We start from the raw sequence: 20415 nt of genomic DNA, 5'->3' as shown, positions 1-20415 counted from the left end.
CTTGTCCCTGTAAAGAATTTGGATGCTACAAATACATTAGTAAAGTTACGAATGAGCTTGGACCACAACTAACATTTAAATGTATAACGGCTTCCCCTTTCATTGTTTGCAATAAAAATAAAAAAAATCATGTAAAGAGCCTTTAATATTACTTACGTTACATCAAATTTCAAACCCAGGCGGTCAATTATACACAATCAGCATTTAAACTTACAGACTATCACTTTAAAGACACTGAGAACAAGACAGAAGAGAAAGCTTTAGCAGCAGAGATGACGATGTAGTGACACTTTTTTAAGCTTTAAGATTTGGGTTAAGCCAAACTGAAGAAAAATGTGGTCGGTTCAGGTTAACACACATTATTTTAATGTTTTCATGAATTTGTGGGAGCCGTGGTTTTTTGCTCAAACGCAAGCAGGTGTTTTATTTCTTCAACAGAAATAAAAAATAAATGTTTTGAGGATAACTGTATTACGGGCCAGAGGCGTGAATTGACAGCCATATTCTGTCAGTTTGCCCCAGTGCAGCTGTCGCTTAGTATGTGGTGACTATTGACAGAGGACATGATCTGCAGCTTGTTTAGAAGATAAAGCAGCAGAGTCTGTCATAGATGGAGGCAGATGATTCACCTTATCGGCAAAGTGAACAACCGAAAGAAAAATTAGAACGTGTTTGCGTGATAACAAACCCTGTCATGTGACGAGCGCTGGACGGATTTCCCAATATTTTGACGTCATGAGTATCCATGTGGTTTGGTCAAATCAGAGCGAAGGAAACACTCGGCTGCGGACAGTCCGTGCGCTGCTGGCTTCAAACGCCATCTTAAACACAACAGGGGCTTTTAAACCGAGGGATCAACAAGGAAACAGACACGAACTCCCGTACCGTCTCACCTGACAGCTCATTCAACCTACGCGGGTGCCCTGGAAGACGACTTAATCATGTTTTATAGTTAGATTAACAGCGAGGAACTGCTTAGCCTCCGAGGAGCTCACGGCTAACCAGGGGGAGGGGCGGGGGTGCAGAGATCCTTCTATTTTTCGCAGCTGAAGTTGTTTGTTTATGTCATTCCACACGGATATGTCTTCATCAAACCCCGGTAAGGACATGTTTAAGTTACAGGGGCTATTTAGCAGCTCTTTGGCTGTTTTGTAAAAGTCTCCAGTAGGCTCAAAGCTGAAATAGATACTTACGAAAGATAGCGTGACAGCGTCGTCGGCGCAAGTTAGCTCAGTGGCGAAGCTAACGGCTAACGGCTATCAGGGCTAACATGCTAACAAGATCACACATAAGTCGATTATTAGGATTTTGACTGGTGTCATTTACACAAAGAACTGGACATTTTGTTATATTGTGTATGTGTGGTGCATTTTAAAGCCATAACAAAGTGTGTCACAGTTTGATTCTTAGTTAATAAAGTAATAATAATCTCTGCAATACTCGCGAGGACAGTGTAAACTTTATTTATTGCTTGATCAACTCCACACTTGTAAAATGAAGACATAATGGCGGGAGTGGTACTCAGAGTTGGTTTACACTTGCACTTTTTGCTTTGGGAGTATAATGTGGGTATCAGCTGTCACCTCTCCAACATTTCCGCGTGTCATTGTTATTAATAGAGTTACCAGACCCAAATCTGGCCATGGGGGCGAGTGGCACCCAGGGAAGTGGCGGAGCGGTGGTGCCAAAGGGAGCCAACAAAAGACGGGCGGCGTAAGTGCGTTTGTGTGGTGCATGAAGTCCTGGTCTGCTGGATGTTGTTGGTGCATGTGTGTGTGTGTGTGTGTGGGTGTGAGTCGCTGATAGATGATTTTTGTGATATGAGCAGTTGCCTGTGGTGACCATTGTGTAAATGTTGTCAACTGTTTGTTCTTTATTCCAGGTCAGACTTTGATGACGACGAGGGAAGCAAGTTGTTTAGGTACATTGTTGTTCTATTTCAAGCAGGGGTGGGCGATATGATAATATAAGAGTTAACGCTTCACTGAATGTTGAGGAGAGTGTTGTATTATGATTCATTGTATTTCCATTTAATCCAGCTTTATGCTCAAAGGCAGATACAAGCTGTTTACTTTCCATCATCCACTAACCCCTAGTGCGTGAGTGGAAAGTCAAATTGTCCCAATCACAGTGAAGCATGAACTCACAGAAGCAATGCATCAATTATTAAGGCAATATCATTGTCCTAAGTGTGCACGAATCATGATACAATAGAAATCTAGACTGAGTCAGGTGACGTCTGGCTCCACATCTGGAGATGGGCCCCTGTGCACCATTCAGTTAGCCACTGTACAGGCGACTCGAGCGGCATAAAGGGAAGGGTCAAATGCAAAAGGCACATTTCCCTGTGAGGATTTATATAGTTTACCTTAACCTTCGGGATTTTGTCATATCGTTTGCCACTTGTTTTAAATCAGTGACCAGTTTTCTATTTATGGTGTATTCCATTTTTGTAATGGATCACATCTGTGTCATCCCACAGGTGTGACGATGAATCTTCAGGCTCCAACAATGACAAAGAGCGCTTTGCCAGGTAAGAGGGTGGAAAAGCGTTTGTTACAGAGTGTGGAGGCAGTGTGTAGGAGTAACAGTATACCGTGCACAGTAACATCTTGACTGCTCTGCACTACCTTCCTTTTTTAAGCTCCCTTTTTTTTATTTTGTGAACACTTTTTGGGCTCATGTTGAGTAGGTTAATTTCATTTCCAGGTTTTTGGATGAAGATCAGACTTTTGCCGATAAGGAAAAACTAGCCAGGTATGGCCTCTACTCCTGTGGAAGCCTCGCTAATGCTTGTATCGTCAATATGAACTGCACTGATCAAATCTAGTCAGACAACATAATTAATGATATAGTCTGCTGCGCTGTGCATCTGTTTGATCATGCCTAATATGATATGAGACCACTGGTGGTTTTCCTATACCCATCCCTGTATCACTAACTGCTTTGCGGTGTGAGTCAGGAGCTCTGTTGGTAATGGCTTCCTCTTGAGCAACTGTCCTTTGTCTTTTTTCTTTCCCCTTTCACTTAGGACAATCTCTTATTACACCTCTTCTCTTTTGTTTCACTCTGAAAGTGGAGGCTTTCTTGCTTTCTCAGTTCATAAGGAGAGATCATGGACTACACTATATTATTTTAAACCATTTTTTATCACTTTCTTCGTTCACGTGCTGAGTAGCATAAACTCTAAACTCTCTTCCACATTGTCCACCCTCCTGTCCCTCACCTCAATCCGTCCTGTCCTCTCAACCTCCTGCCCCGTTTCCTTGCCCCAGGGAGAACCACAGCGAAATCGAAAGACGGAGACGAAACAAGATGACAGCCTATATTACGGAGTTGTCCGACATGGTGCCCACATGCAGCGCTCTGGCCAGAAAACCAGACAAGCTAACTATTTTGCGGATGGCTGTGTCTCACATGAAGTCTCTGAGAGGGAGCGGCAGCACCAACGCAGACGGGTCCTATAAGCCATCATTTCTCAATGATCAGGTAAGATAAACTGAATTCATCAAACTTAAGTCATGAAAAATAAAGCTATAAAGTCCAAAGGAGTCTAAAAGACCAATTTTAGTGTAGAACTGATGCATGAAAAATTATGTTGTAACCAATGAAGAGCAGATCTTCAGAATCTTTAGAAGATTCAGAATCTTTTGAAGATGACCGTGTACCACAAGGTGGTTTGAGAACCACTGGTCAGAAGTAAAGTGTTTGGACTATTGCTTGTTTCATTGTTAACACTAATTAGACCTGGCGAGTCACTCTGCTGCCCTGTTCTTTAGGAACTAAAGCATCTGATTTTGGAGGCGGCAGATGGCTTCCTCTTCGTGGTGTCCTGTGAGACCGGGCGTATCGTGTACGTCTCCGACTCGGTCGGTCCCGTCCTGAATCAGACACAAAGTGACTGGCTTGGCTCATCCCTTTACGATCAGCTGCATCCCGATGACACGGAGAAGCTGAGGGAGCAGCTGTCCACTGCAGAGAACAACAACACAGGTGAGTAAAGTGCTTGGAGAATAGGCTCTCGTTATGCACAATAAGCCAGCAATACTAATGGTCGATATTTGACTTCATAACATACTGATAATCCCATAATTAAATTGGTAGCCAATAATAATAAGTCCATAATGTATTGATTCTGCCGCTTCAGCTCGGTGTCTATTGCAGCTCGTGACTGCTGCTATCTAAATATAAATCTAGATCGGAGCCGATGTAGATTCACGACCGCAGGTTCACAGCACGAGCATCTGCACTGTTTTGGTTGAAAACGCTCTGTAGCTGCTCCCTGTGAAGAGAGAGCTGTAAACTCTGACATCAAAGTCACCTCAACATTTTTTTTTCTATAAAAACATCACATGCAGCCTCACAGCCCTCAAGTTAGTTTAACGTCTGAAAAGAGCAGGTCGGTGTATTGTCTGTGAGGCATGAGCAGTGAGAAAAGTTATAAATTGATGATCAACTCGCAGTGGAGGAGTGAATGGCTTTGAACAAGATCACAAAGGCTCAATTATTTAGGTCCTCTGCAAAGTGTAAACAACTGAATTTACTGTCTCCTGGGCTCTAATTTGTAAAACCTAAAAACCCTGTTCAGGCCAGGTTCTGTATGTGATTGTTGTATTAGTTTAGATGTTCTTCTCTGATTTTAATGATCCTGCACCAATTTGCAACTGCAACATTTTTCAGAAAGAATATTTTTTGTTTCAAAATAGTTCCCAAATACTTTGAGATTCACTTTGTTTGTCAATTGTATATACAGAGCAGTATCACGTATAATTCAAACTGTAAATATATGTTAAAGTAGTCCTCATTTTGTTTTTGAAGGGAGGATGCTGGATTTAAAAACCGGAACAGTGAAAAAGGAAAGCCAGCAGTCATCGGCGAGAATGACCATGGGTGCGCGGCGGTCATTCATCTGCAGAATGAGGTCCAACATATAATATTTACGTAGTGATGTAATTGATCCCCTACAGTGAGTAAATGTATTCATGTCTTTTCAGATGTGGAAACTGCCCTGTCGAGCCAGTGTCTATGAACAGACTGAACTTTTTAAGGAACAGAAATAGGTAATTGCGTCCCTTATAGTTGGTGACTGGATCTGTAACCCCCCTGTATTCACTTGAATTTCATGTAGATGGGCCTAGAGAGACTAACCATGAACTAACATCTGCAGTTGATGAATAATTCTAACATAGATGTCTTAGCTACCCGCCTCATCGGTATTGAGATGACATATGAACTGACTGATTTTTTTATGTAACTATGTGCTTTCCTTTAAGGAACGGTTTGGGTTCTTCAAAAGAAGGAGAGCCTCAGTATGTTGTTGTTCATTGCACAGGATACATCAAATCCTGGCCTCCAGCCGGTAAGTTGAGCCTCTATTGTTGTTTCAGTGTACGTACACTCGTACAGTATATATAAAAAGGTCTTCTCACACAATCTTCTTTTTTTAAAGGAGTGTCATTATCAGAGGATGAGGCGGATAGCAATCAGGGGAGTCGCTACTGTCTGGTTGCCATCGGACGGTTGCAGGTAAATTATGTTTTTTAATGTTTTGGAACATGTTTATGGAGGTCTAAACTATCAGGGTTTACCAAATACAGCAGTCTTTGTGATTTGACTTTGAAAATGTAATCACTTTTTTAAAATTGTAGGTAACGTGCTGTCCAGGAGATACAGATGTCAACAGTGTCAGTGTCCCTGTGGAGTTCATTTCACGGCACAATTGTCAGGGAGTTTTTACGTTTGTGGACCACCGCTGCATGACCGCCATCGGCTACCAGCCCCAGGTGAGCCTTTGCACAAACCGCCTCCTCCACATTTAGTTCTACCAGTAATAGTAATTTGAATTGTTGTTTTTTTCAGGATTTACTGGGAAAGAATATTCTGGAGATGGCCCATCCTGAGGACCAGGGCTTACTCCGAGATAGCTTCCAACAGGTGTGACTCTCATGTTTGTCTGCTGTTGTTCATTTGTACAGCGAAACAGAATTTTTGTTTGATGTTGGATCCTGAACAGAGACCAAGATTAGGTTGTCATCGCTATATCCAATTCTCGATGTATAATTAACCCCAAAAATATTTTAAAATGTATATATTATATCGATAAAATACAATTCTGAACTATTTTGATGATGTTTTCTTTTCCACTGATCTGTATCATTAACTGCAGTGTTCTGTGTTGAATTTGTTCTCGCAGGTTTTGAAGTTGAAGGGCCAGGTGCTTTCCGTCATGTTCAGATTTCGCTCCAAATCAAGAGAGTGGATTTGGATGAGGACAAGCTCGTTCACGTTTCAAAACCCTTTTTCAGAGGAGATAGAGTACATCATCTGCACCAACGTTAATGTCAAGTAAGTCCTCATTCTCTCCACGTGATAATATGAAGCAGATCACCATCCTTTATGCACTTGTGGTATCCTTTGTAAACAACAAAATATTACTTATTCATGGTGTATTATGTTAAAACCTACTTAACATAGATTAGCAGTTCATACAAATCTTCTCCCATACTTTGAGGTTTATGGACTTAAAAGTGGACATAATCTTGATTTTAAGACATTGCAATCACAAATCGTACTTTAAGTTTTACAGACCTGGATGACTCATTTATAGATTGACACGAGAGTGAGACGCGTCTGTGAATGGCTTCTTTGTGTATAAAATTCCCTTTTGCATTAAGCATTTTGTCTTACACAGCTCAACTGAATACAAATCAAAAACTGATCAGTCTTTTCCTCTGCACCAATTCTTATTATGGCAAAGTAGAAATTCAACTCATGAAGCCCTCACTCCCATCTCCTCCCCGGGCGGCTCGCTGCCCCCCTCCCTGGGTCAGAGCAGCCCAAACAGCCTCCCTGTGGTGCTCAGCCCGGGGCAGGTACCCACCAGGTGAGACGGGCGTGGCTTTTACTCTTGCCTGCATGGGACAACAGGGTGCTTTTCTTCTGGACGTCAGTGCTCTCGGACTGTTTGGGTCTTTCTTTCCCTATGTTTCAACTCTGGTTTTATTTATTGGTTTTATTAACTTTTTAAAAAAATCTATCAACACTTCTTGCAGTAATAGTGCAGTGCAGTAAGGATGGAATTAGCGTGGTAACTTAGATAATTAGGGATAATCTGTTTTAGCGTAATTGTCAAGAAAATACTAACCATGTCATTTAAGGTTAATATGACCATAATGTTGAGCGACAGATGTGTGTCGTTCTTCCATCAATAATAACCATGCTTTTACACTCTTAGATACTAAGCTTTTTCCATCCTAAACCATGCCATTACTAGGCTGTACAGTGAAGTGGCACTGAAAACTCTTGGTAATAGTGGTATTCTTCCTCCTCTTCTTTGTGTTGCCGTGGTGACAGGTGGTGGCTTGAAGGATTTTTTTATCAGCAGGTGCTGGCAGAACTCCAAAAAGTGAATGTTGCCAAAACCAATATTTTTCTTTTAAACTTTGCGTCATTTTCAGGCAACTACAGCAGCAGCAACAGACTGAGCTGGACGGAGGGGGAACCAGAGATGGGCTATACGAGGGAGGACAGGTCCCTCTGTCACAGGTATGTCTACAAATCCATCTGGTTCAAGCTTTTGTGTTATCTGTTATGCATACATCTTTGAACCAATTTGTTTATTTCTAGATTCCAGTGCAGCCGGTGACAGCTGCGGGGCCGGATCACAGTAAGAGCCTGGAGAAGCCAGAGCTTTTCTCTTCACTTTTCCAAGGACCGGACCAGAACAAGGGTCTACCTTCTGTCTCCGCGCCTTCCAACCAGCTTTACCCTCCGGCCAACAACTACCCTGCAGTTCGCTCGGAAGCTTATAAGTGGGTCTTTTTCAACTGGCATCATAATGACCATCATTAAATTCAATGAATGTGATCTCTATACTCTGAGATACAGGACATGCATTGAACGGTCAGCCATAAAAGACCAGGTCACTGCTTTGTCTAATAATGTTGTTCTGATTGTTTTCCTTATTTTCAGCCGGCCGGTGAACATGGCTCCACAGATGGCGCAGCAGTCGCACTCGGCGGGACAGATGCTGGCTCAGATTTCTCGTCAGAACGGGGCCCCTCAGACAGCCACTCCTGGCAGCACTGCGAGTCCTCTGCACGGAGGCCCCAACGGAGGGTGGCCTGCTCCAGCTGGCGCCAGACCACAGTTCAATAACCCAGTAATCACTTCATCCTTTTAAATCAGTGCTATGTAGTTTTGGCCAAACACATGACCTTGATTACTCTTGGTTTAGCAGAAAATGGCTCCACAAGCAGCAAAGACCTTGTCTCAGCAGTATGCTTCAGTTGGAGGTTTCTCTCAAAACCCTTATAACCAGATGCCCACTGGCACGGCACCCACCCAGAGCAGCAGCGCCCCCTACCCACCTATGAACGCACGTGCCACTATCAACACCAACGGCTATGGTACGCTCTCTGAATTTGAGCTCTTTAGTTTCCTTCATGTTCTGTGTCTGAGTGTTCCCCTTCTTCCTCTGTCAGATGGCTCTCAGTCTGGGCTGCAGTTCCCCTCCCGAGCAGCAGAGGCTGTATGGCCTCAGTGGCAGGGCCAGCAGCATCCACAGGGTAACGCGGAGCAGCATCCACACGCTCAGGGCAACCAACAAGACATGTTTCCTGTGAGTACCTACATCATTTACAAATATGTTTCTTAATTTTCTTAATCTAACCTTTCTCTTTGTCTAACAACAGGACGTACTGTCAATACTGGACCAGCCCGCCAGCTTCAACGGCGATGATTTTGAGATTCCCATGTACTCTTCATTTAACGAGTGACATTAGTGACACTGTTCTCTGGTGTTTTACTTTTTGAGAGTTTGAGCCCTCAGTCCTTCACCTGTAATTAAATGCTTCCTTCTGATACTCCTCTTGCTCTGCATGGCTTACAGTGCACTGCCACAGCTTTTCACAGAGGAGATAGCTTATTGTGGTCGTCAAAGGGAGAAAAATCCAGGAATTGCTACTGACAATTTTAACCATGTTGTCCATATGGCTAGCACTGCCAAAAACCTAACCACCGGTTTTTAGTATTAATTTATAAACGCGCACAATCACAGAACTTCACTTGAATAGACTGCACAAGCACACTTTTACTGGATGTATCCAAGTGAACACACAAAGGCCTTTATTCTTGCTCCTGGTTTTCTCAGGCGTCCTGTGTATGCTGTCCTTTAGTGACTAGAGCAATCATCCTGTCGTCAATTTACGCTCTCAGGAAACTGCATGGACGAATTTAGTGAAATGTGAACTTCAACGTGATGCACAAGTCTCAGCTGTCTGTCCTAACTTCACTTTGGTTTTTCGCACAGCATGCCACTGCCTGCACATGCTGCTCTTGTATAGATCTGACTCTTGTTTATCCAAGCGGACCTGTTTCTTAAGTCATTTTAATTTACCTCCCTAAAACATGTAATTGTTTTTCTTTAAACAATGTGCTCTAACACACGCTAGTGTTTGCATCTCAATATAACCTGTGTTGTTTGTATTGTGTCAATATGTTTTTTACTTTTTCAACTATATACACACTGGAAAGTGTGTAAAGTGGACACATATGTTCAGTGTCAGTGGGGTCGGTTTAGTTTCTTGTGGCACTACATCCCCCTGTACCAAGTATGGGACTATTGTGCTCCTTTTCTGAAATATTTTAAAAGCAATAACAAGCAGGAAGTATGTACTTCTAAAGCCATTCTTTTGTGTTGAATGTTTTAATAGTCTGGTTTGCTTGTTGTATGTTTGAGTTGAAATGTCTCAAGTGATGTTTGACAGATTTGATTTTATGTTGCCCTTTTCCAATTGGTATTTAATGAATGGGTTGATCAGGGTATTCAGGATTAAAATGGAATTAACAGGTAAAACTATGAAATGTGTCCTATTGTTTAGAAATATTATTTTCTCTGTTCTTTTGTATAAGAATGTCTTGAAGACTTAGCCATCATTTTCCAGTAAAGTTTTATAATCAAGTTTGTATTCTAGATCGCCTAATTGGACTTTTTGAAAATTGTGTGACACTTTCACAATTGCGATGACAAATCATGCAGAAATGTTTTAGTCTCCACTTTTTCTGGTTTTATTGGAGACGTGTTATAAAACCCTGTTTATTCTGTCTCTTGTTTTTCTCATCAATGATGTCAACCTTTATCACACAGATATATATATTATCCTGAATATGTATATGTTTATTAAGGTAAAACAAAAACATGTTTGTTTTGTATTAAATTGTTACATTGTTAAAAAAAACAGGAAAAAAACAGCTATGCTTTCATTGCACAGGTGCAAATCATCTTGTCATTTAGGATTTTCACATTTCCGCATACATATGTAATACAGTTTCAAAGGGTAATGGCAGAGAACATGCTGTGGTTGTCCACTGGCCTGATACCATTTTGTGAATTAAAAAAAACAAAAACGTTTTTTTGGCCATGCAAACATGTAATGCCTGTTCTGCTTTACCGATATGAACAGCGTTCAATTTTCTTTACTTACACTCAAATGGATGACTAAACCCGTGTAACTGAACCCAAACTGCCTTCAGTACATAAGGAGTGCGTGAAAGGCTACTACTAGATGATGTGAGAATGTTTAATATGGTACATGTGGAGTATAGACATTTAAACCTAAACTAAAATGAATAAAAACAAAGAATAATAAAATAAAAAACAAGAAATTAGCATATTTCAAGCTGTCAAATTTATAATAACTTCTAAAAAAAAACACGCAGTATTGGCAGAGAACTTAAAATGAACCCTGACTATAGCAACAATTTTGTCTAAAAAATACTACCGCTAACCTCTGCTATTAAAATACAAAGTTAGAAATAAGCATTTCTTGTGTTTGTTTACCACATAATTTGATACATGGGGGCCGCCATGTTTTTCACGTGCGCAATGCATTCTGGGATCATGACGTTGTATGGTTGCCGCCTCCATACCGTCTGTTGAGCACGTTGAGCAAAGCTAGCATAGCACAGAGTACACAAAGCGAGCTCCTACCCATCAAAATGCCTCACTGCGTGGCTTTTGGCTGTAATTTCCAGTCCAAAGGGAACAAAGGAAGCGAGATAAGTCTCCATATCTTCCCCAAGGAACAAAAGTTGAGAGAAGTGTGGGAGGATGCGGTTGGGAGAGTTGAGCTGCCCAAAGACCCGCGTCTGTGCTCGAGTCATTTCAGCGCCGATGCCTTCGAGGCCTTTCACCGCCCGCAGCTCATGAAAGAGCTCGCAGGTCAAGCTGGGTACAAGCGACGGCTAAAACGGGAAGCAGTGCCAACCGTCTTTCCTCACAAGGAGCCAAAACGCTCGCGAGTCTCGAACGATAGCCGGATAAAAAGACTCGGAAGATGGGGGGTGTTGGGCGTGTACCTGAAAAATGGAGGGTCCGCTGCATTGGAGGTAGTAAACACCGCTAAACCGCCTTCAAACTGCCTGACATCCATAAGTGCGCAGTGTTCACCTATGATGTGTGATGCGTCCACTCAAACGGAGATGTCCATGTCCCAAGTGGCTGTACAGGAGAAATCTAATGTCCATTCGTTTCTGACGGACCACAACTACAGCTGTAAAGGTGACATCGACATGGATGGAGATATTGACGGTAACTCAGAAGATCTGTCAAGCCCTACACCCGATGAGTCCAGTGTGTTCAGCCAGCCCCAGTCACCCCCCAGAGTGTTTATGGTTTTTGAAGATCAGCTAAAACAACTATTGGGGCGTTGTGTAAAGTGCGGTTCTCTCATTGCTCAAGAAGACATAGTAGAAGTACAGAATGAAGGATCCCAGTTGACCCTCGAGTTCACCTGTGCTAACAGCTGCAGGTACCGCTGGCAGGCTCAGCCAACTCTGCGTGGGACCAAAGGGGCCGGAAACCTGCTTCTAACAGCATCCTTGTTTTTCAGTGGCATCCATTTTGCAAAGTTTGAGAGGTTTTGCTGTCATATGAACCTCAAAACGATAAGTGAAGACACATACACAGCACTGAGAAAATCGTTTGTGTTTCCTACTATCAAGAAAACCTGGATCGACCAGCGGAAGGCAGTGCTGACTGATCTGAAATCTCAAGAGGTGGTGCTCTGTGGAGGCGGCAGGTGTGATTCACCAGGGCACTCAGCCAAATACTGCACCTACACGTTTTTAGACGCACAGAGCAGTAAGGTCGTGGACTTCAAAGTTGTGAGCGCCACCCAAGTGTCAAACTCTAATGCCATGGAACTGCTTGGATTTAAAGAGGCTCTCAAAACAATCGAAGATAACGGAGTGCAAGTTTCTACCATCTCCACTGACCGACATCCTCAAATTATTAAAGAGATGAGGATGAATAATCCTGAAAAGGTCCACAAATTTGACCCGTGGCATGTGGCAAACGGCTTGTCTGAAAAACTGACAGCAGAGGCAAAGAGAAGGGGGTGTGAGGGTATTGGTGTGTGGATTCCATCCATCATTAACCATCTGTGGTGGTGTGCCCAGACCTGTGCGGAGGACGCTGTGCTTCTGAAGGAGAAGTGGGTGTCAGTGATACATCATGTGACCAACAGACACCACTGGCCAGGGAACAGGCACTACCACTGCTGTGCCCATGAGCCCCTTGACGAGGAGAGCCAGAGGAACAAGCTGTGGTTGAATCCTGGGAGTGAAGCCCACAGCGTACTGGTGAAGATTGTGACAGACAAGCAGCTCCTGAAAGACCTGGACCATCTCACCAAAGGCATCCACACAACAACATTAGAGGTATAAAATTCTTCTTTTGTATCAATGTACTGGTAAACACTGGTAAATAACTTGCATTCTCAATTTTCTATTTCAAATGTAGGCGTACCACTCCATGTACCTCAAGTACCTCCCGAAGAACACTCACTTTGGTTATGATGGGATGGTCCACGCCTCCATGCTCGCTGCGCTGGAGTATAATGACAAGGTGAACAGGGAGCAGGTACGTAAACTCTTCTCCTCTGTTGTAATTTGGGCACATTTTAGGGAGAACCATCAGTGACATGTGAGACGTATAATTGAGATTTTAGTGACAATACTGAGATTTGGAGACAAAATTGTATGGTGAACTATGTGATAAAATAATCTACCGTCTAATTTTGTCCTGTCTATTTAAAAAAAATGTAAGATGATATAGTGACGAGAAGATTTAACCTCTTCACCCCCACCTGAACTAAGCACATTTTCTTCAGTTTGTCTTTGCCCAAATCTAAAGTGTAAAACTAGTAACAAAACTGAGACAAAAACAAGGACGATAATACAACAAAAGAGCGTCAAAAACGTAGCAAATAAAGCAATGAAAAAGACACAAAGAGCAACAAATACGTGGCAAAAATGCAAGAAAAAGTGATAAAAATGTATGACAAAAATGCAACACAAAAGTGACAAAAACGCGATTAAAAATTTGACAGAAAAGCCACAAAAAAGTGACAAAAACCAATGGTCAAATGTCAAAAAGGTGGCAAGGAAAACGATTTGTTTAGATTAGTTTTATTTCAAATGAGGCTTTACACTGGCCTATAGTCTGTGAGTTTATGGATTAGGGTAAAACTGAACTGGAGAAAATGATCTCAGTTCGGGTGGGGGTTAAGAGGTTAAATAATAAGCTGTTATTATTGATCACAATTGATTCAAAATCACAATTTTAATGGCAGTAATTGGAAAATTGCAAAAGGCTGCTATTTTGTCTGTTGTACACTAACCTGTCAATATGTAATTTTAACCTCTGCAAGCATGTTCTGAAATTCATCTGTTTTAGTTTTGTGGTTCATTTTAGTCTGAACTCAGATATTAAAATCCACTTTTATCATAATAATTTTATAAATAAATAATTTTATATAATAAATAATAAATTATTTATTTTCATTCATACTGTACTATCTTCAAACTTAAAGGTTTAATTGTAAGCACAGTGTAACACAAACCTTCTGTATGTGCTTGAACAGGCTGTGATCCAGGATGGGGAGAGAGTTGGTGAACCCAAATATAAAATATCGTGGAGTAAAGTTCCCAAGAAGTTCAGAGCAAGACCAGCGGCCGTTGGGAAGGACCAGAGCTACATGAGAATGATGATGGCTGACGTTCTCTCCTCTGTCAACAATACAAGGGACTTGAGCCACACACAGAAGTCTGCACATGTTATGGCTCCAAAGAAAAGACCATCACCAGAGCAGAAAAAAAGTCAGTTTTCACGATTCAAGAAGACCAGTTCATGCATGTAAAGCTTTGACAGTGGTACCACTGCCTTCGTCAGAGGTGTCACTTGACATGTGGGACATGCCTCTTATCAGCAGTGGATCCCATGCATGACCACTTTACTGCATCTGTATCTGCTGCAGCATAGTGGTTTTTAGAGAAGTCAATCACACCAGGTGAAAGTCTAGGAAGATTTTACTTTTGTCTCGCTTCCTGATCTCAATAGCCTTCAGCAAAAGTATTTGTTCTTCTGCTGGAATTGCTGAAGAATATAGGCAGCCCACAAGAATGTTTTCAAGGCTCAAAAGGAAAGTTCAAGTGGCAATAGAAATCATTGCTGTGGTGCCATCTGGTGGAGGAATTGATCAATATGACGGACAACTGATCAAATGTGGAGCTAAGGATGTTATGGACATGGACAAATTCTTAGTTTAAAGGGGGGGTATTATCCAAAATCGACTTTTTCAAGCTTTACATCATGTTATTATGTCATTCCCTCATTAAAAACATGCCTGAAGTGTTGCCTTGGCACATTCACGTATTTTTGAGAAATCTGTAAAAACTTTGATGGCAGCCATTTTAGGGATAAGTTTGCCTCAGTCCTCCTTGGAACGCCTCCACCTCCTGGAGACGCCTCCGACCTTTTGTCACCAGCCCAGTAACCAACCACTGCTCCTCAGCAGAACCCCTCCCCACTGTGTCCAGCCCTAAGATGTGAACAGAGTCATCATGGAGGATTAGCTTCATGTGTTGTGAACCGGAGCTACAGCAGCTCTGAGACTTTTACAAAGACACACATCAGTGTTTCTTTTACCTAAACACCCAGCATTAAAACCGGTGACAAGAACACTTCAGTGACTGGTTCTGCGCTGGGAATGTCTTAGGGCCTTGGTGATGCACAGAGCCTCCGGAGAAAGCTAATGCTAAGCTAAACTTCGAGTCATCACGTGAAAACGAGAGATATGCACGAATAAAGTCAATAAAACCACCACATACATAAAGAACCGTTTAACAATGATCACACACTGAGCCGGGCTTGTTGATTTGGAAGTTTATTGCTCACATTTCATCTACAATGGGTCGAAGATAACAAGTATTAGCTGTTAGCCGCTACGTTTCATTGAAAACAAGCAGCCTATTGTGCACTTATCACGTCAGTAAAACATGCAACTGCTTGAAGCAGCCTTTATGATGATCACACACGGAGCCAGGCTTGTTGATTTCGTAGTTTATTGCTCACATTTCATCTACAGTGAGTCGTAGCCGAGTGTTTTTCTCCCGGAGCTAAGGCACTATTAGCCGCGACAAGCTAACAACCTTCACCTTCACAACATTCAATGAACAGGCAGCATATTATGCACAAATAAAGTCAATAAAGCAGGCAACTACTTGAAGCAGCCTTTACAATGATCACACAATGAGCCTGGCTTTACACATTTGTGGTTTATTGCAGACTTTTCATCAACAATGAGCTGTAGTCGATTATAACAAGCTAACGGGTTAACCTTGAAAAACCATTGTCCACCTGCACAGATAATGTCCGTCTTTGAATCGTATGGGCTCCTGCAGATCCTGGTGTCGTCCATGGGGGTATAGTTAAAGATCCATAGGGCATGGCAGTAGCAAAGAGCGACTAGATAGCCTCCAAACAGCTGTTATTTTTCAGGCAAGAGCTCCTTCCAGGCGTCCGGTGTGGAAGGTTCGTCTCCAAATCATATCCTGTGTGGCCATTGTTCACAAAGTGATAAACAGTAGGTCCTTTCCAACAATAAAAATTAAAATGCACCGATCGTAGTTTCAATACTGTGGAGACAACGAGCGGAGTGTTGTGATGCCACAGACAGCCTGTGGAGGGGGCGTGTCGGAAAGGGTCAGGGAGCGTCTTAAAGAGACAGAGGCCTATTTCAAGCCATTCGCTACAGCCATTTTGAAAGAGCAATTTTATACAAGGCAGTTATTCTAATTTACTGCATTTACAGACCAACAGAAGGTTGCGTCATCATTGTAGTGTGCTATGTGAATGAAAAAAGCATAATACCCCCTCTTTAAATATTGGACCACCTTATGTGCAGAACGGTTGGTGGGGTTCTGGCCAGACTTCTTGGTTCTGTTGCCCCTGGTTATCATATTCCAACTTGTGCTGCTGGACTCCCTAATATTCTGCTGCCACGGTCACCGGCTGTAATCCGGAGTAGAGATACAACTGGGCCAACAAAATGCCTTACAAGAACTCCATCATCAGAACTGTCATCGCGACAATGACTTTTCAACAGGGAGGGATGTAACAGTTTATGCTGTATCCAGTACACTGTCACTTTAACAGAACTTCAACTGTCAGTTACTTTATTGTATTATGTTATCAATTATGTTGCATTTATGTTCATTTCGTGTTTCAAAATGTGTTTTATAAAATACAAATAAAAACCTGCACATTTCCAAAAAGAATTATCCCATAGTTAATCCGGTTGGCCAAAGTACTCGACCTACATTTTTTTGATACTAAGTGTGAAATCTCCCCACATTTGGCTGGTTGCTTAATGCCCAGTGCTGGTTCCTGCTCTGTACTCACTGCCCAGGAGTTTGTTTCGTAGGGTCAGGTGATGTAACAACACACTTGTGCAACTTTGATTGGCCTGTATCCGTTTCCTTCATTCGGACTTTATGGAGTGCATCGGGATCAGTTTCTGGCCTTGGCTTCTCTGAGTCACAGCCTCCTGGAGAAGACCAGTTGTGGAACATACTGGTTGGGATGGTTCATTTAGGCTAGGGATGCCCAAAGTATGGCCTTGGGGCCAAGTGTGGCCCCCAGTTTTTTGGTGGCCCTCAGGCTTCTTTTTGAATTGACATTAAAGGATGAAAAAATAGCTTTTTATTGTGAGACAGAGCTGGAAATAAGGTTCCAAATCTAAAAAAAGGTGCTTGGCACCCGTTAAACGTCTAAAATGTACCCAGTTGAATGATTGTCTGATCTGTGGCCCTCTAGTTCAAGCAGTCCCTTGATGTAAAAAGTAGAGGTGGGCACACTCACTTAACTGAAGATCTAGACATCAAGGTGTCCTCTCCATGTATGATTCTCTGCCTGTGATGTGTTTACATGTTCTTCAGTTTTGTGTCTGTTCATTTGTGGATTTAAAAGCATCTGTTTTGTCCAAATTCTTGCGCTTTTAAATCAGAGAAGCCTGTAGCACAGAGCTTGGTTTCCCCAAAGCTCCAGTGCGCACACAGTGTAGGAGATACAACACAGCGCTTTATGCACAAAGGTCTATTGTTCAAACTTAGTATATCATTAAATTGGGATCTTTGACCCTCCGCTGTGTTTCTAATCACAATACTCACTGAAATATGGACATTCAAACTATTCAAATCTCAATGAATTAATCAGATTGATGAAATGGTTGCAAACTTCTGTGAAGTGTCTTAAATGAATGCTTAATTTTGTGTTGATGTTTTTCCTGGTTATTTTTGCTGTATCTTCCTCAGTGACACATGCAAATGAATGAAGGATCAGATAGCAATCAGATTACTTGCCCTTCAGATAATGCACAACATTCGCAAAGCCCACCAGAAACGCCATTCATCTAAGAACCCTTCCCACGCTGGTCTATATTTATGAAGTTTTGTTGCTAATTGCCTGGAGTCACTTTACTTTTAACTTGTAAGTGTCTCTCTGGTGGCATCAGAATACAAGCAATCTGCATTTTTGGGCCAGGATCAGTTTCCCCTCTCAAGTGGATTGCCACAAAGGCGTCATATCCTCTTTCTTCTCCCCAAGCTTTCCTGTCTTCTTATCACCCTGTTTACCATTTCTGTTCCTTATAACTAAACTCATTCTTTTCACTGTTTGTCTCTCCATATAAGGTTGCATTTTTTCCGCATTTTTTTTTAGAACTTCTTTCGTTGTCCATGCCTTGACCTACACAAGGGTCACTCTGTGCGTGTGCAGGAGGATACTGACCTGTCCCACTTGTGGTTGTTCTACACTGGTCAGGCATTTGACTCCAGTCCCGCTATTTCACTTCATTGGTGCCCAGGAAGTTGTATAAAGGCAACAGTTGCACCTGTATCGGCATCTTGTGACTTACTCAACCACAGATAAGATATTCATGGTACTGGGCAGAGATGGGTTGAGCCTATACAGTCAATATGGAATAAACATTTACTCAATAAAGTAAAAGTATAACGGTGGAAATCTCTCTCAAAATAAATGAAAATTCAAATAAGTTCTAACAATAGATGGCAAGAAAAAGCCTAATTCCTGAAGTAGTATACAAGAAACACCACAATGTCGTCTCAAATGGGGGAAGAGGAGCCAAAATCATCAATATTTCTCTTGTCAGTGTATTGATACTTCAAAAAATATAACCATGGATAAAGTACTGCGGGAAAAAACCTACAGGAACACAAAGGTTACTCAAGTATGTAATTGAGTAAATGTTGCGGATTACTGCCTTAGAGATTCCGGGGTGTTCTAATCTCAGGAGGTGCCTTCAGGGCCGTCACCAAATTCCTCATTAAAGTTGTATGCGGGACACAGGTGCCAAATGAGGCTCGCTGTGTCCTCCCACCCATCTTATGTTCTTATGCTCTTCGGGAAGATGACTACAGGGCGCTACAGGTGTCAACAGCAAAGTACCTAAAGGAATCCCGAGATAAAACTTCAAGCGTAAAAGATGTAGCTAAATCACTCCTGGATATTGAGCTGTTGATTGTATCCAAGGTACACTTCAGGATAAGATTTTTTTGCAACTTTTTGGACATGGAAACACCGACCGTTCCCACTCGGCGTTTGGAAATAGACGTGGATCTCGGTTTTGTGCTTTTCTTTTTCTCCCTCCTGTGTTTCTTCTTGCTGGTGACTATAGTGCGCTGTGCCCAAATGGTCCTGGATCCTTACAGCGCAGTGTCTACGACTGTATACCAAGAGGAGCAATCTGAGCAAGAGGGATGATGTGGATCATTTTTGTCCCATGTTTGATCATTTAGCCATTTAGGCTTTTGATTCTCCATCCTTCTTATCAATTTAGACCATTTCTAGCGTTCCCTCAATGGATCATACTTTATAAAGAGTCAAATTAAACCAACATTAACAATAAGGTAAGATCAGCAAAAAATGTTCAGTTTCTTTTCAGAGATAAACAACAAATCCATAGTTTTATAAATCTTAAATAGGAGAAGTCTGTCTCTCATGAAAGCAAATTAAACAAATTCATAATATCTTATATAGTTTTTAAGCAAATGTGTCTTGCTTTGACCCACCAAACTGCAAGACTTGCTCCATTTTCTTTTTGAGCTTATCCCCCAATTATCAATGTCCAAGAGGTCAAGAGCCAAGACTCGAACCCACAATGCAGAGATCAGAACAGTACACTGCCCCAACTGCAGCAGCCTTAAAGGAATAGGCCACCGTTTTTAAACTGCAAAACTGGTCAAGATAGAAGCTACCAAGCTCTTCGTAATAATACCAGGAGTAGTTCGAAATCCGCGCAGTAATCTTCACTTTACTGCGCAGTAATCTTCACTTTACTGCGCAGTAATCTTCACTTTACTATGCGGATGCCAAATTACTCCTGGTATTATTACGCCTTACAATATAGTCCCCCCTTTTATCCGCTTAGAAAATCCACATTGTTTAATTTTGTGTAATTATACTTTGTAGTGGAACACTTCACGTAACCATATTTAAATAGGGAAAACGTGGAAGAGCTTGGTAGCTTCTCTCTTGACCTGTTTTGGAGCTATAGTGGAGAGAAGGAGAGGCTAAATGCTAACGCCGTCTGCACTGTGTTTATGTGATTGAAGGCACGGGTGAAGACCAGACAGGTCCTAAAGAACTCGTCAAAGCTAAGGGAAGAACATATCTCAGTATGTAAAAACGGTGGCCTATTCCTTTAAAGGGACTATACAGCGTTTAAAAATGTTTTTTTTTTTTTTTTTGTAGTTTCTTCCCCCTACATGTTCCAGCGCTGTCCTAATGTGTAGAATGAGCCCAGACCTATTCACCACAACTGCCTCTAAAATCCTGCACTGTCACTCAAAAAGTTGTTACTCCGAATTGCCGCTTAATATATAAGGTGCAGTTACACGTATGGCCTGAGGTGGCAGTAGTGAGTATAAAATGGCCAACTTGCAACTCGCCCCTTTAAACTGCATGAGTATAAAATCATATTAATGAATATGCAGACAGCAAGCTTTGGTCATTTATGCCCTTAATATCACCAGTCTTTACACTCCAATCTATCA

General features: G+C 41.9%; 2 protein-coding genes and 1 long non-coding RNA gene across 5 annotated transcripts; 2 read left to right on the top strand and 1 right to left on the bottom strand.

Annotated features, from left to right (window-relative positions):
• Positions 1–774: 774 nt before the first annotated feature.
• arnt (aryl hydrocarbon receptor nuclear translocator) lies at positions 775–10048 on the top strand. 3 transcript variants are annotated; one of them, XM_079562069.1, is made up of 20 exons: positions 775–1099; positions 1620–1713; positions 1883–1921; positions 2483–2533; positions 2710–2757; positions 3276–3489; positions 3780–3993; positions 4819–4921; positions 4995–5060; positions 5274–5359; positions 5450–5526; positions 5649–5783; positions 5860–5934; positions 6194–6345; positions 7458–7545; positions 7627–7811; positions 7972–8161; positions 8240–8408; positions 8484–8620; positions 8694–10048. In XM_079562069.1, the coding sequence occupies exons 1-20, from the start codon at positions 1063–1065 to the stop codon at positions 8775–8777; spliced, it is 2244 nt and encodes a 747-aa protein (XP_079418195.1). In that variant the 5' UTR covers positions 775–1062; the 3' UTR covers positions 8778–10048. The 3 variants fall into 3 exon arrangements, with proteins under 3 accessions (XP_079418195.1, XP_079418194.1, XP_079418196.1); XM_079562068.1 differs by having other exon boundaries at positions 8237–8408; positions 8694–10047; XM_079562070.1 differs by lacking the exon at positions 2710–2757 and having other exon boundaries at positions 8237–8408; positions 8694–10042.
• Positions 10049–10939: 891 nt separating this feature from the next.
• On the top strand, positions 10940–14201 carry LOC306966836 (uncharacterized protein; the record flags this gene model as incomplete). The annotated part of the gene is made up of 3 exons (XM_079561652.1): positions 10940–12720; positions 12803–12922; positions 13926–14201. The coding sequence occupies exons 1-3, from the start codon at positions 10999–11001 to the stop codon at positions 14199–14201; spliced, it is 2118 nt and encodes a 705-aa protein (XP_079417778.1). The 5' UTR covers positions 10940–10998.
• Positions 14202–15062: 861 nt separating this feature from the next.
• LOC306966654 lies at positions 15063–15859 on the bottom strand. The gene is made up of 2 exons (XR_013793124.1): positions 15537–15859; positions 15063–15200 (listed from the first exon to the last, which is right to left on the bottom strand). It is a non-coding gene; the product is annotated as an uncharacterized lncRNA (long non-coding RNA).
• Positions 15860–20415: the final 4556 nt, after the last annotated feature.

Source organism: Gobius niger, assembly GCF_951799975.1.
Source record: "Gobius niger genome assembly, chromosome: 8".
Classification (NCBI taxonomy): Eukaryota; Metazoa; Chordata; class Actinopteri; order Gobiiformes; family Gobiidae; genus Gobius; species Gobius niger.
The sequence above is the reverse complement of the archived record's forward strand: the minus strand, read 5'-3'. Positions and strand labels throughout refer to the sequence as shown.